Source organism: Vulpes vulpes, chromosome 9 (assembly GCF_048418805.1).
Source record: "Vulpes vulpes isolate BD-2025 chromosome 9, VulVul3, whole genome shotgun sequence".
Classification (NCBI taxonomy): Eukaryota; Metazoa; Chordata; class Mammalia; order Carnivora; family Canidae; genus Vulpes; species Vulpes vulpes.
Window position 1 is genome coordinate 61,106,173 of NC_132788.1, and position 16,477 is coordinate 61,122,649.

At 49.5% G+C, this 16,477-nt stretch overlaps 1 protein-coding gene across 46 annotated transcripts in view; it reads left to right on the forward strand.

Moving 5' to 3' along the window:
* The window catches only part of ATP2B2 (ATPase plasma membrane Ca2+ transporting 2), a 458,951-nt gene that overhangs the window by 327,182 nt on the left and 115,292 nt on the right, over positions 1-16,477 (forward strand). For all 46 annotated transcript variants that reach the window (XM_072720298.1, XM_072720317.1, XM_072720309.1 and 43 more), the window contains one exon: positions 9,274-9,791. In XM_072720298.1, coding sequence (XP_072576399.1) covers positions 9,593-9,791 — 199 coding nt within the window. In that variant the 5' untranslated portion in view covers positions 9,274-9,592. The remainder of the gene's footprint in view (positions 1-9,273; positions 9,792-16,477) is intronic.

The window sequence follows — 16,477 nt, forward strand, 5'->3', positions numbered from 1 at the left end:
GCCACAGGGAGAGCACTCACTCCCAGCCTCTGCTGGTGGGTCAGCCTGCTGGAGAGAGGAGGCCTATGATTATCAGGTTTCCTGACCTCAGCCACCCAAACCCTCCCCACCTCCGTCTGTCTGTCAGCACTGCATCACCAGACACAAGCCTGAAGAATCACTAAGCAGCTGGTGATCTGTTGTGTGTGGCCAGAGCACTGAACAAGCCAAACCCTGCACTTCCCTATAGGAGGCCAGAGAAAAGGGCAGGAGCCTGGTCTGGTGAAGGATGTTAGTGAGGGGGGCAGGCTTAAGAGCATATGTATTTTTGAGACCTGGCGCTGCCACTCCCTAACCAAGGACCTTACACCAATAACTGCAGCAGTCTCTTTTTCTGTTTTCTCCTTTGTAAGTGGGAGTGCCACCAGCCCTTGTGTCATATGGTTGTTGTGAAAGACTAAATGAGATAACAAACATAAAGTGCACAGAACAGTGCTTGGCATGTAGTAGGTATGATCTAAGCATTGCTGTTATCATGATTTTTTGTCCTTCTTTCAGGCCTCTGCTTGTAATGCATAGGAACAGAACAGAGAGAAGGAGGCAGGTGAAAACAGGAGAGGACAAAAAAAAACTACAGCCAGTTAGGATCTGGATGCTGGGGCAGTTAGGGCTGCAAAAAGGGCCTTAAGGAATTCAATATATCTGTAGGAAGAGTTGCGCAGGGTGAATGATGAGTCTGGGGAGGTGGCCAAAGCATTTGGCTGAAACCAGAGAACACTGTCCAAAGCAGCTGGTCTATCCCAGGTAGAGCCACCATCCCCAACCTTCTTGCTGCATGTCCCATCTTGCAGCCCAAAGTAAAGTCTCACCCAACACTTTTCTACCTCAGCTAGGTTTTTTGCCTCCATCTGCTAGTGACTTTGCTGTTTTAGCTTTATCAGAAAACTCTCAAAGATTTTTTTAAGGGAAGACTTCTAAACAAGGAGCACAAAAAGAATACAAATCTTGAAAGGCAAACACTGCTCTGCAGAGACCCAAGAAGATCGGGCAGGAGATGTCAGAGGTAGCAAATGAATTCTGATCAGCTTGTGACTCCCAGGTTCTATGGCATTTCTCTTTTCTTTGGCCTACAACTGGGTGGCCACTTCTGCTGGGGATGACAGTGGGATGGTAGAGAGGCCCACGTCAGTGTGTATACCCTTTGAAGCAAGTATCACGTGAAAGGAGCATCTCAAAGGATGGCACTAAGATGTCCCTTTGAAATTGAGCATCTGTCCAACCTCCCCACTTACTTATAGAAAAGGAAACTGAGGCACATGGGAGAAAGCACTGGTCCAAGGCCATACTGTGAATTGGTGAAAGGTAATGGGACACAGAGGAAAAAACAAACAGAGACTTTGGACTTGAACAACCAAATTTAAACTATGCCAGATCCTACCCATGTAGCCTTGGCCATCTGTAACATCTCTGAGCCCCAGCTTTCTCACCTGTGAGGAAGGGACAGTAACACTATGCAGCCCGTGGAAGCATTTGCTAGCAATCACTGTTAATAGTAATGGTCAAGCCAAGATCGGGACCCAGAAGATCTGATTCCCAGGCAAGTGCCATTTGGGTTGCATCATCCCAAAATCTGAAGCAAAAGTTGTAAGGAATTGTTTGACTCAGCCTGCAGATTCTGATCATGGGGTTACTGGGGCCCTTTGTGGCAGAGTGAGCAGACTGAAAACAGCAAGAAGGAGGGTCTGAGCATCTCTCTTGCCCTCCTCAGAATCCCAGTGCCCAGGACAGGTGCACCTCCTCAGAGTTATTGGGTGGGTAGATGGATAAACAGATGGAAGGTTGGAGAGGTATACAGACAGATGGATGGACAGCTGAAGAATGAATGGATGGATGGAAAGGGTGGATGGATGGCAGGGTGGATGAGTGAGTACATGAGGAGCCTATAGGACCAGAAACTGGGTTTTTCCTACCATCTACCATTGACAGTTCCTCTGGACAACAGGGGATGGTTCAGGGAGTTAACCCTAGCGGGCAGCTAAGAGCTGAACTGACCCTCCCTCAGGCCAGATAACAGGAGGATGAGAAGCTATGCAAGAAACCATAGGTCCCTAACAGCCCACCCCCTGGCCCTGATTCTGCCATCTGTGCCTTCAAGGCTGATGCGTGGCTGTTTCTGTGGGATTTTTTTTTTTTTTTTTTTAGATTTTCCTTTTCTGGTTAACAGGATAGGAGTTTTCTAAAAATAGCACTAAATTCACTTCTGAGGTATTCATTTTCAATTCCCTTCCTCTTTCTTCATTCTCTCTCCCCAACTGTGAGAATTCCAAGCTGAATTTATCATTGTCAAATTTGATGCACACTCGTGCATGCATGCATACACAGACACATATACCGTGGGGTTTGCACACTGACAGACAGACATGGATACAGACATCTCTGCCTCAATCACACTCACAGACACACACTCATGCTGACATACTCCAGGAAACCCTGCACAGCAAGCTATGTCCTTCAGGGTCACTTACTCTAAGTATACATCTGCTGACACACCACAGGGACCCTCTAACACACACACGTACATAAAGTCACTTCCAGGCCCACCTCCAACACTGACATTCTCACATTCCTTCTGACTCAGGTGTGCCCCCAGACTGTGTACTGGCTGTGCTGAATGTCCACCATAACACACTCACACTGACCCTGCATACTCACATTGACATGCACACTCACACTCACATAGTCACTCCAGGTCCATCAGGCTCTCTCCTTCTCATGCACACACATAAAGGACATTCCGTCTCCCAGAGGGACTATGACTTTCCAGATGAGGCTGAAGGAGAAGCAGTTGTCCCTCTGCCCCCAGCTGCCTGGCTGAGTTCTCCCATTTCCCTGGGACAGCAGCAAGGAGGAGGGTTCCCATCAGCAGGGCAGGGAGGCCCTACACTGAAAGGTCATAATTTCTATCTAGGAAAGGAAAGAAAAGGTCCTGGCCCAAGGGAACTAGTTAGTTGGGCCCAGAGCAGAGGGAGACTAACCATACAAGCTAGGACCCTCCCCAGCCTCCAGAGCAGTGCTAGTGGCATTGTGGCTAATGTACAGTTGGCCTGAGTTCTGAGCTAAGAGAAAGTGTGAGGGACAACATGGGTGAGCAGAGGACAGAGGCAGGGAGTAAGTTAAGTTAGCATTGTAAGAACAGTCACCATTTACCAAGGTCTTCCTCTGTGCCAGGAATTGGGCTAAGACCTATCTTGATTAGTCCTCACAAAACCCTATGATGTAGGCTGTCTAGTTGGCTCTTTTCAGGGAGGAGGAAAATGAGACCCAAGGAGGAGTTCAGAGCCTTGTCCAAGCCACAAAACTATCAAATGGCAGCACCAGGCATCACCCAAGATCTCCAAATGGGACCTAGGTCCCTCACATCTGTCATTGGTACTACTGACAATTCAGAGGAAAGGGGAACTTTAAAAATACGTATTAAGGTGGCATTTAAATTCAGCATATCTTAAAACAGAAGGGTTTTGCATCCGAAAGCTATTTTTAGCAGATATTTAATTTGTAATTGTCCCAGCTCCCATCCTTCAGTTAGGATTGAAAAAGCTGTTGGTTTGGGGTTTTGGTGTGTGTTTTTTTTTTTTAATCCTTCAAAAGATAGATTCCTTCTTTGTTAAATTAACTCAAAAAAAAAAAAAAAAAAAAACATTGCTCCTTCCTCTGCCAGCATCCCTTCTGGCAAAGACTTTTTATTAAGGCGCCACTAACCTATTCTTGAGTCATTGAAATGTAACAATACAGTCATTTAAATGCTAATAAGATGAAACCGAAATGCATAAATCTAATATTATCAGAACATTCTCCTGGATTCTGAAGGGCCTGCTGCATCACAGCCTGAAGGGACCCCAGAGCACTCGTCCAATTCCTTCACTTTCCACATGGGGAAACTGAGTCCCAGGAAGAAAAAGGGTATGGCCAAGGTCATGCAGCTAGAGCTTGGAAAACAGAGAGGGGCTTTTCAGTGGCTTTGACCCCAATTGACTGTGTGACCCCTGGTATGTTGCTTAACCTCTCTGGACCCTGGCTATCTGCCCTACCCAGGCAGATGTCTCAGTTAGCTCAGGCTGCTATAACAGAATACCATAGACTGAGTGGCTTAAACAACAGAAATTTGTTTCTCATATGTCTAGAGGCCAAGAAATCCAAGATTGAGGTACTGGCAGATTCAGTTCCTAACGAGAGCCCTCTTCCTGGCTTACAGATGGCTGTCTTCTCACTGTGTTTTCCCATGGCTGAGAAAGATGATTTCTCTCATGTCTCCTCAGAAGAACATGAATCCCCAGTCAGGAAAGCTCCACCCTCATGGCCTAAGCACCTTCCAAAGGCTCCGCCTCCTAATAGGGGTGCACAGAGAATAGGGCTTCCACATACGAATTTGATGGGACACATTCAGTCCATACCAGCCTATGTGCCCATTGTTTTGGTCAGAGGTGACTGCCATGTTGAGTGCTGGCTGCAAATGAATCTCATCACAACCATGAGAGAGGTGCACTTGCTAATAACAGGGTGGGAGGGGGTCAGGAAGAGGTACAGAAACCAGGGTTGTAGAGTGTCTGTTCCGGGCCAGGAGCCACACTGAAAGCCCAAGATCTCCAAATGGGACCTAGGTCCCTCACATCTGTCATTGGTACTACTGACAATTCAGAGGAAAGGGGAACTTTAAAAATACGTATTAAGGTGGCATTTAAATTCAGCATATCTTAAAACAGAAGGGTTTTGCATCCGAAAGCTATTTTTAGCACATATTTAATTTGTAATTGTCCCAGCTCCCATCCTTCAGTTAGGATTGAAAAAGCTGTTGGTTCAGCTTTTTCAAAGGTATCAATGAGTCCTCACAACAACCTGTAAGACAGGTAGGTCGACTCCACTTTGCAGATGAGGCCCAGTGAGGCTAAGTGACTTCTCCAAGGTCACACAGCTCATTTAATCCCTCAGCCTTAGACCACTGAGTCATGTGGTATTCGCAGGAGGCAGCGAGAGGATCAGAGTCTGGTGGGCTTCGGCTAAGAAGATGGCTGCCTGCTACAACATTAGCCTCCCACCCGTGTGTCATTACAACAAAGAGAAACTGGGAAGTGGAGGGTGGGGGATGTATCTCAAACTGATTCTAATATCTTTTCAGACCCCAGCAAACCTGTAACATAGATGGAATAGGAACCACTACTCCATTTTTTAGATGGGAAAATAAGGTTTCAGGACCTGTCTAAAGTCATACCTCCAGGGACAGATGACCCAAAGACTGATCCATTCATTCACCAAGCACTCAGAGTGAGTGCTCTCTGAATGCCAGGCACCATACTAGATACAAAATAGAACATGGCTACCACCCACACAGAGCTCTTAGGCTCCAGAGGAAGGGAGACCACTAAGTGGGTCCAATCAATAAAGTGTGATGTGCAGTATGATACCAAAGACATCTGGAGTTGGGAGCATTTACACGGTCTTGGTTGGTCAGGGAAGGCCCCCCAAGAAAAGCACAACGTGCTGAATAGGACAGGCCATTGTCAAGGTGGGGAAGGCCCAGATAGTGGAGAGTGCCCTATGACAGATACGATTCTACACAAGCTAGCAGGTCTTCAGTTCTGTCTGCCAGAAAATCATTTGTGTGGCATCATACAGGTGCTTCTGTGCCAGTGGATTCACACTCTCGGATCAAGCAAATCCCACAGTCAGTTCAAGTACCAAAGTGAGCTCTGCAAGTTAGGACAAACCAAGGTGCTCAAACCAAGGTGCCCAGAACATGGGTGCATGCCCAGAACATGCATGCACCCATGAGACGCAGGAGCAGGGGACGGGGGGGTGGGGGGAAGAGCTGCATCACAAGAGGTAGCCGTGATGAGAAATCCCAAAGAAGAGCATTTTGTTTTGTTTTGTTTTCAAAGAAGGGAGTTAAAGATCAATCACCTACAGAAGCAGACTTCTGATTTTTAACTAATTTTGTTATCCCAGAATTGCATCCCTCCAAACATCAGATCCCTTCCTGCACCTTTGACTGTGTCTCTCCCAACCCTTTAGTAGCAGAGAATTGTATATTTGAGTTTCTTTTCTGTTCATCTTTTAGCTTAAATCCTGCTTAACTTACATGGGAAAGAAATACTCCCTACTCATACTGAGATGAAAAATCTTTCCTGATACCCTGGCCCAGATAAGATATTCCTTCTCTGGATATCTATAGCAACTGTCACTCCTCATCATGGCAAACCCATCATATTGTAGAAGTCACTCATTAAATTACCCCTCCTCCCCACTGTCAGCTTCTGGAGGGCAGGAACTATGTCTGGATCATCTAGTGCCTGGCACAGAGTAGGTGCTCCAAAACACAATTATTGAATGGATGATTGGATGGATGGATGGATGGATGGATGGATGGATGGACAGATAGGTAGATGGGTAGATAGATGGTTGAAGATCATTGTTCATCTTAATATAATAGTTAAGATCTCCAGTAGTCCATTAACTCATGCCTACTACTTTGATTGTAAATATAATTACTGCTAACAATTCTCGTAGCCTGTGCTGCCCAAGATGTAATTATCAGTGCCTGTAAACCATGGCACAGGTAGCAGGGAGACACACAAAAAACAGCACCTCGGGTCTAGAAAATTGCTTGTGGTTTGCAAAGCACTTGCATTCACAGACAGCACTTCATTTATGCATCCTAAGAACCCCATGAGAGAGATTCACAAGGGGAGGCAGCGGTGTCCTAATTAAGGGTGTGGCTCTGGATCCAGATTGCCTGAGTTCAAATCCCAGCTCTGGCACTCACTAGCTACGTGACCTTGGGCAAGTCGCTTCACCTCTCTTGGCCTCAGCTTTCTCATGTGTTATATGGGAATAACAAGACTACCTATCCCACAAAGTGCCTGTATGGATTGATAATAATCACAATAATTACTGAATGTTTCCCATGTGCTTGGTTCAGTTCTAAATATTTTGCATGAAACAACTCATTTAAGCCTCATAATACCTATGAGGTAAATACTATTATTCCCCCTCCCTTTTTTATGAAATGAAACTAAAATTTGTTCACTTTACATTCTACTGGGAGGTGGAGGGGCTAGAATTTGAACCCAGAGATATAGTTTCTAGATCCCCTGTAGTTAACCTCTATGGCATCTCTACCAAGGCATCCTTGGTCCCTTCCTTACCTGCTCCTCATAGGGATGCACTGTTGGGGTCAAAACTAATGGGTTTTGGGGTGGTGTATGCTCAGATGGCCAAGGACCATGAGTGCTCCTATAGGACTAGGGGTGGGACCCCCCCCCAAGCACACTCTTTCTCTGGGTCTCATCTGGGTCTCTGCTTGCAGCATCAATACCATTATATTCCACTCTATAAGATGCTTATTGCTCTCGGGGTAAGAATTGGGCTTCCTACTGCATCCTTGAGTGAAGGTGCTCTCCTGTAAGGCACAACAGCTTTCTCCTGTGGCTCCAGCACCCCCTGACCCATGGCTGGGAAGCCCCATAACCCAGGTAGAAACACAGTGAATTTGAACATGATTTATAATTATTTCCCAATCATTTGGGAGGTAGCAAAAGGACAGGGGACAATGATTATTATTTTACAGATGAGGAAACAAAGCCTTGGAAAAATGAAGGTAGGGACTTGCCCAGGGATTTGGGAGGACTTGGGTCTGAACCCAGGTTGCTCTGACTCAAGAGCCTATCTTGTTCACTGCCATCAAGCACCTTTCACCCATGAGACCCTGCTCTCCAGAGAGTAAGGAGGGAGCGCCCCCTAGGGGAAGGGGAAAAGGCACCAGGCTGGGAATCCAGAGACCAGCCCACCTCCGGACTCTCTCCCCTCTTGCTCAGTGTGGCTCTGGACAAGTTCCTTTCCATCTCTGAACTTCCAGTTCCTTACTGGGAAAATGAAATGGACTCTAAAATGCCTCCAGCACTTTTTTTGCAAGAAGGAAAGGACAATGAAGCAAAGAGATGGGGAGGGGACAAGGGGAAGGAGTTGGAGCTGGAGCTGGACGGGTGGGACTCAATCCCATCTTCCTCCCCTCCCCCGAATTTACTGTCCCAGACCTAGGATAGCCAGCTGTCTGTGCCTACTGGGTGGGGCCAGTCCCCATGCTAGGCCCAGCCAAGCTCAGCAGAGGCCTTTTGTCACCCAACGCTTGCCGGGGACCTTGGCCACCGGTGTTGGGTGTCGGGTGGATTGGATTCTCTCCTGGCAGCCCCGCAGATGCCACACTTCTGCAAGGGTGGCCAGGCGGGCCGGCAGGGAGAAGCCGGAGCTCCCTCCTCCTTCTCCTCCTCCTCCTCCTTCTCCTCCTCCTCCAGGACTCCCCAAGGGACATCCTGGCTGCTATCTGTGGTGCTGAACTGTGGGGGCCCCCAGGTGAGGGCTCCATGGACCCCAGGTCATGCTGGGGGCCGGGGGGGTGGGGCGGGAGCGGCAATGGGCTGGACGCTGGGGCTCAGTGATGTCCTGGTGAATATGCATGAGCTGATTCCTCTGGCCAGGCCAAGGGCCTTGATTAATGTGGTTGGGTACAGCAGGTAAAGGTGGGCAGCTTTCTCCCATTCCCATGCGTGTGAAACTAAAGTGAGGACAACAACATGTAAGCAGATGTAGGTGGCACAGATGGAAAAAGCATAAATGCTGGGGAGCCTGGGGGGTATTACTTAGGGGGTATTACTTACTGCACTGGGGGTAGTGTTATGCTCCAGATTGTGAGAGCATGGTGTGTGTGTAAACAAGACGCAGAGCACAGGTATTTTTGAGGAGAGGGGGTGGGAATGTTAAGATGTATTCCTAGAAGTCTGACTGTGTGTGATAGTGTTTATGGAGGAAAGAGGGGTGTCCACCAGGATGTGTGGGAAGTGGGACTCATGTATTGGCTTGTGTGTATGGTGGTGGGGTAGGCCCTAAAAGTAGGAAGGTTGTGTGTTGCAGAGCACCCTGAGCTGTGTATGTCAGCGGGTGTGTGTGCACCAGGGCGCATGTCATGAAGTCAGTGTGTTAAATATTTAGCGAGTTATGGTGTATTATGGGGGTCCATCCGGCTATGTCCCGGGAGTGGTATATTGTAGAGTGCCCAGGTGGGCTCTAGTATATTTGGATTTACAGTGAGTGCTGGTGTGTTATGGGGTGTGTGTGTATGTAGTGGGTATTATTTGGGATGGTTTGTGTGTGTACAAACATACGGAGCCTGGGCCTTCCTGAGCACCTGTCCCATGAAGTCTCCAGTGCCTGACCCTTGTCACCACTCTGTGCTTGCCTCCACAGGAGCCACCACCCCTGACCATGTAGATGCCAGCTCCAGGGAGCAGCATGGGCCCCACTGAATGGAGACTCCTGGGTCTGCAGCCCTGAGCCCCTCTGGCCCCTGGACGTTGCCCCGTGCCCAGGGATACACCTTGAAGCTCACCACCGCTGTCGCCAGCCCACCTCAACCACCCCCCCCTCCTGGAACCCAAAGTCGGCCACCAGGAGCCACAGTCATCCAGTGAGGTTGTGCTAAGGACAGTCACACGGAGCCATCGCCCAGCAGTCTCTTGTCCAGCGCTGACTCTCGGGCCCACCCCGAACAGGGACTGGAGCAAACATGGGTGACATGACCAACAGCGATTTTTACTCCAAAAACCAAAGAAATGAGTCGAGCCATGGGGGTGAGTTTGGGTGCACAATGGAAGAGCTCCGCTCTCTCATGGAGCTACGGGGCACCGAGGCTGTGGTCAAGATCAAAGAGACTTATGGTGACACTGAAGCCATCTGCCGGCGCCTCAAAACCTCACCTGTGGAAGGTAGGCGTGGGAGACTTGAACACAGTGCTTGGATTTAGGATCCAGCCACCCAGCCCCTGGCTTCCCTTCCCCAGGCCCAGAGAGCCCCCTCATCTGGGTATAAGCATGAGACCACAACATTGCCACCGTGTGTTCAAATCCAGCTCCACAACCCATGTCACCAGCCTGGGTTGTGTCCAGCTGTCCCAAATCCAAGCTCTGATGCTGGCTCCCTAGATCTCTGGGGCAGCCACAGGCTGTGGAGCTGCTAGAGGATGGGCAAGCAGGAAGCTGGGCCGTTAGGGGAGAGGGGACAGATGCCTGATTGTGTCTTGCTTTGGAGATGGGTGTGGGGGTTTTTTGTAACTGCCAAAATGAGCAGACCTAGCATCTCAGGAGAGAGACGGTTTCACCTTCAGGGAGCTCTGCTGAAGGGGACCAAAGCCAGGTCATCTGCTATTGGGCAGAAGGAAGAGGAAGAGGAATCCTGTCCTGCTCCTCTATATACATCTAGTGCCCAGTCTGGTACCTGGAATGGAAGAGGGTGGAGCAGCTCAGACTGCTGAGCAGCCAAATACAGCACATAATCCAGCCCAAGTGTAGCAGGGATCCCACAGCTCAGAGGAGGGGTGAGGTAGGCAGGCAGACAAGGTCAGGGAAGGCTTCCGGGAGAAGGAGGCACTTGAACTTGGCTATGGAGGAAAGAGAAGGAAAAGCATGTAGCATGGCAGCATTTCTTTGATGGAATCCCACAGGATGCCAGGACCTGCAAAAAGGTAGGTATTATGCAGAAAGTCAAGGAGACTTGGTTTTCTCATCTTTGTGGTGGAAGGAATAATAAGAGCTCTAAAAATTGCTCTGCTGCCTGGCAGCCATGTTGCTTTGGGACCTTTTGTTTGACCTCACTGGGCCTTGGTTTCCTAATTTTTCCTGAGGACCAAATGAGAGTTCTGATGGGAAAGATCTCTGAGAAGGAGGAAAGCCGGTAGCAGGATTAACCAGAGCCCCTGCTGCATTGGTCCCTAGAAGGATCTCCTGGGGTGCAGGTTAGAGCTGGAAGAGGTTTGGGGAGAGGCAGAGGAACATAATGCTACAATCCTAGCCCTGCCATTTACCCACTGTGGAATTCTGGGCAAGGTATCAACCTCTCCATGCCTCAGTCTCCTCATATGTAAAATGGGATAAAAATAGTGACTGTCTCATAGGGTGGTGAGGACAAAGTGAAGTAGTTTAGAACAATGCCTGGCCCATAAATAGAGCTATGTGTTAGGACTCAGGCCCACAGACTAAACACCTCCATTTCCCCATCAGTAAAATAGGTTGTGAACATTGAATGAGATTAGGCCAAGTGCCCAGTGTCTAGGTCTCAATAAATCTCAAGTCTTGTTGCTGTTGTTTTCATTATGGTTATCATAACTCTGGAAGTAGCAGTCATGTTCTCTGGAAAGGGTGGAATCTGACCTTTCTGGAATGCTAGCCAATGTCCATGAATGGTGTGATGCTTTTTACTGGGCTGTTTTGTATTCTTATTACACGTGTTCCTAGAAGCAGGTGTTGCTACCCCCATTGCACAGATGAGAAGCATGAGGGCTCAAGGTCACCACACTTCCACATCAGAGCAGGCTTTGAACACAGCTGCCTTGGACACCATCCTCAGATGTGTCTTCATGCCTGAGCCAAGCATGTACACCTGGGAACAGTCCTCTAAAGGTGCCTTCTGTCTGGCAAGGGCCTGAGTAGTTTGGGGCCACCAGGGAACTTTTCTTTATCCTCACTCGTGTTCAGCCCTCATGCCCTATTTGGCCCTCTTCTGGCTTCAAGAAATGCTTGGTCCTCCAGCCCTGGCCCCCAGCTTAAAAGCCACATGGTCTAGGGCTGGGCCGGCTCCAGGCAGGGCCTCAGGTTGGCTATTCCCAACACCCTGTGCCCCTGGTCTGCTGACGTGAGCAAGGAGCCGGCCTCTGAGTCACACTACAGGAAACTGCTCCAGGCCACGCATAAATTAGCCTTCCTCTTCACATGCAGCTAATTTTAGGCAAAAAGATCTCTGCAAGTGATAGAGGAGGGTTGACACCATGAGAAACCAACTCCTACCTGGGGTACCACCTCCTGCCACCACAGGCCAGGAGCTCAGCTACCACCTTTTCCCCAAAGGCCTGACTCTGCTGATGACCAGGGGGTAGACCTGGCTCCCTGTAGGCCAGGGGTGGCCCACGTCTCCAATCTCGGCATCATTACTTCCCTCTTCTCCTGTTGGTTCCATTCCACTCTGGCAACGTCCTGCTCTCCATGCCCTCCACTGCTTCCTTTCCTTCCACACCCTTCCAGCATAGGACTGTAGAGCCCAAGACCCAGGTTTAAATCCTGATATGCTTACTCTTCAAGGGACACACAAAGAATTCAATTAACTTCTCTGAGCCTCAGTTGCCTTGTTTGTGAAATGGGAGTGACAATGCTATCTACCTCATGGGGATGTTATGAATATGAAATTAGATAATCCACATGAAGGGCTTCGTGTGGTGTATGGCGTACCCTAGACACTTCTGAAATGATGCTCATTATCATTGTAATTATTAGAGCCAAATAGTTCTCTTTTGTTTAAAGATTTTATTTATTTATTCATGAGAGACACAGGTAGAGGCAGAGACACAAGCAGAGAGAGAAGCAGGCTACCTGTGGGGAGCCTGATGTGGCACTCGATCCCAGGACCCTGGGATCACACCCTGGGCTGAAGGCAGACGCTCAACTACTGAGCCACCCAGGCATCCCTAGCCAATTTTTTCATATCAAAAAATAACATGCATGGGCTCTGTCCCCATGAAAGAAATAGGCAATTAAATAAGATGGTACCTGGGCACCTGGGTGGTTGGTTGGGCATCTGACTCTTAGTTTCAACCCAGGTCTGATCTTGGAGCCCTGAGATGGAGGCCTGGGCTGGGCTCTGTGCTTGGTGGGAGGCTGCTTAAGTCCCCCCCCCCACCTTTTCTCTCCTCCTCCTTCCCTCTCTCATTCTCCAGAATGAATAAATAACTTAAATAAATAAATAAGATGGTACCAAACAAAAGGTCAATATGCTACCAGAGAAGGCTTCCCAGAGCAGGCTGCTTTGCGATGAGTTTGGAAAGATGGGTGATAGGTATTGGGGTGGCCCATGAGGCCCCAGAGGCAGGAGCTGTTTGTCATTCTCTGCTGTGTCCTCAGCACCTGGTACAATGCCTGAGGGCTCAAACAAATATTCACAGAAAGAGGCGAGGGAGACAGAAGAGGTAGGGGATGCCCCTGGTGCCTCTCCCTTGTATGTATGGAAGGCTGCAGCCAAGGGACCAGACACAGGACACTGTGTCACCCATGGAACAATTGGCTTCAATTCCCAATGCTCAAGAGAGGCACCGCCCTGAGCCACTTGGCACACACGCCCCCAGTCCTCCACCTCCTGACAACTGCACCTCGGGCTGTCAGAAGGGGCCACTCATACAGGTCCTGCTGGGTGCTCCCTGCATTGTGTGTCTCCTGGTGGGGGACAGAGGGGAACAAAGGAGGTGGAGCAGCAGCAGGGGGGTGGGAACTGGATACTGGCATGTTGTGAAACGGAACCTCCGGTTAATTTTGTATGAATCCTGCAGCCTGCCCAGGTGGAGGCGAGAGTGGGGCTGAGGAAGGAGAGGAGAGTGGATCCTGGGGACGAAGGTGCCTCATCTTGCATAAACATGATGTTAAACCAGAAGGCCTCTTGGAACCCAGCAGGGCCTGTGTCATCATCCATAGAGCCTCCACCAGCTGGGTACAGGGGAGGGTGTGAAGGCAGCATGTGTTTTAAGTGTCTCTGGGCCCCAGGCCCAGGCTATGGGTGGGTGGGTGGAGGGGGTCCTCTGTCTGTCATGATGCTCTATTTCTCCATGTGCTCTATCTCCCCAAGCATCGCTGGGGCCAGGAGAGGTTGATGGGGAAGCCAAGGCAGCCACAGATTCAGCAATGTCGTAGGCAGGGGAAGGTTGGGAACCGCTAAGATACAGCGTCCACATGGGGAATTAATGGCCTGAGATGCACAAGAACGCCTCTCACTGGGGTCTTCGGGTAAAGTGGCCCATGCTCCATCTTAGAAGCCAGGACTTTTCAGATGTGAAGTCTGGAAGAGAAAAGTTCATCAAAATATATGAGGCTGAGGAAATGTAGCTGCCTTCTCAGACACATGCAGGGGTGGAGAAGGGAAAGGCATATACGCTAGAGGGGTGTTCTGGCCTCGCCTCTGTCACCAAGCAGGCTCATGACCGTGGACAAGATACTTAGACTCACAGGACCTATATTCTTATCTGTGAAATGGGACTCGTCTACTTCAACCTCTGCCATTTGGAGACAGTGAGTTGAAAAACCCTTTGAAAGTTTTCTACAAAAGAATCATCTTCCAGTATTCACTGAGTATTTTCTATCCATTTTCTATTTGATAGAAACTCATCTCAGACTGGCTTATGCAAAAAAGGGATTCTCTGGCTTGTGCAACTGAAAGGTGCCAGGACAGTCCTGGCCTCAGGCAAGGCTGGATATGGGGCCTCCAGCGCTGTAGGAGGGCTTTGTCCATCCCTGTCTTGCTACCTGTCACCTGCTGTCTTCCCTGCCAGCCTCATTCTCAGGCAGGCCCTCCCCCTGTTAGCTTCAGGCTAATACCCTCCCCTCCTGCCCCACCCAGTCTCTCCCCCCACAGCAACCTAAGGCACCTCTTTCCTCATTGTCCCCTCCCCTAAATCCCAGAGCAAACTCTCATTGGGCCACCTGGAATCACGTGGGCATTCCTGACCCAATTCCTGTGACCAGGGGATGGGATGGGCTGTTAGGTCAGACGGGGGGGGGGTCCCCAGGCCCATCCCAGAGGGGTGCAGATCAGTCTGCCTAGGCTACACGGAGGCTGTGGGAGGGAGAGGAAGATGGAAACACAAGCCACACATGCTTGTGGGCCTCCTATGTGGAACGCCCCTCTGTGTGCTGGGGAGGGCGTGGGCAAAGAGCAGGGGTGCTCTTGCCCTTGGGGAGAGTTTGGCCTGGGTAGGGAGAAAGGGTAGCTGAGAAGTGAAGGCAGGTTCAGGAGCACCAAATATGCAGTGCTCATAGCCAAACCACAGCACTGTTAACATTTACGCCGGTGCAGCAGGCGTAGCTGGGACCATCCACAGGAAGTAGGTACATGATGAGTGTCCCTGCAGGGACATGGCCACCTCAGCATCACGGTCAAGTCCTGGCTGCACTGCTTATCCTGCTGTAGAACACTGGACCCCTCTGTGCCTCGGTTTCCTCATGTGCAACGTGGGTCAACAACGGTGCCTCTTTCTTAGGGTTCCTGTGAGGATCCAAGTTGTATGCATAAAGCACTTGGTACCTGGCATGTGGCAGGTGCTATTTTGCTGTGAGCTGTTATTATTCTATGCTGAGGATTCTCTGTGTGACTTTAGGGACAAGCTGGGTTTAAATTACCAGAGAAGAGAAACGCAGCTTATCTGAGCAGATCAGTGGGCTCAAGCAACACACATGAGTCTGTGGGTTAAAAGAAAATCTGATTTGCAATGCTTATACACCCCCCACTGCCATCACCAGGAAAAACAAATCCCTTAAAAGCAGTAGCTTTCTGTGAAAGTCTGATGAATCACGTGTGGATGTTTTCCAGAATGCCATCACATCTTTCTGAATCATCAATAAAATAAACCCACATGTTGATTGATACATGCTGTCCATTTTCCCAGGCTGGGGCAGCAGAATGTGTGCTAGGCACAGTTCTGCAAGCCTGGGGGTGGCCAGAAGAATAAAGAACAGTTAGCAAAATGACCTGACCCAACGCTGACCAAAGGGCTTCTGGGTAGATTCCAGCAAGACTACACGGACTTCTTGTTCTGTGAACAGTGCTGTTCGGCCTCATGGGTATTTTGTGCAGTCAGGCCCCCAGAGAGGGAGTGGAGGCTCTAAGTAGTCATGAAGAGCATTTACAGGTGGGCTTCACACTATGCAGACCCACTGCAGAAAGCCCACATCCCAGAACTACCCAGTGGCTATAATTTACTGTATGCCAACTCATCAGGGCCCGGCCTCATGTGGTCCTGACAGCAGCCCCTTGAATAGAACACAAAGGCTTTGCAGAGAAAGGAGGCCCTAATTCATCTATGTGCTGCAGAATAAATATGCACTAAACACTAAGTGCCTAAATTTGCTCAAGAATGCAAAGAGCATTGACTTTGAGTCCCAACGCCACCATGGAGGGCTTTGAACAAGTCATTGCATCCCCCTGAGCCTCAGTGTCCCCATTTATAAAGGGCATGATCATAATGCCCACCTCCCAGAACCCGTGGATACAGGTGTTCAGTGAGTGTCCCATTGCTTCCCCTGCTTTGGTCATGCCAGACGGAGATGTAGGCTGACAAGGCTGACACATATTCACTTGTTGAACACTTATGTATTGCACACTTACAATGGCTTCAGCCACATTGCTCTTCTGGGAAGAGATGTCCTGCATGCTGCTCAGGAACAGTGTTTATGTGATGTGGCTGTATGCAGGACCGGTGGGAAAGCCAACACAGGGATAGGCCTTCCAGAACATTCCCTCTCCATCCAAGGACCAGCAGCAAGGAGAGGGGGAATGTCATACAGGAGGCAACTCCAAAGTCACAGAAGCAGGCAAGAGCCAGTAGGAAAGGGCAGCCAGGGGCAGGGCCAGGGCCTCAGTCCTG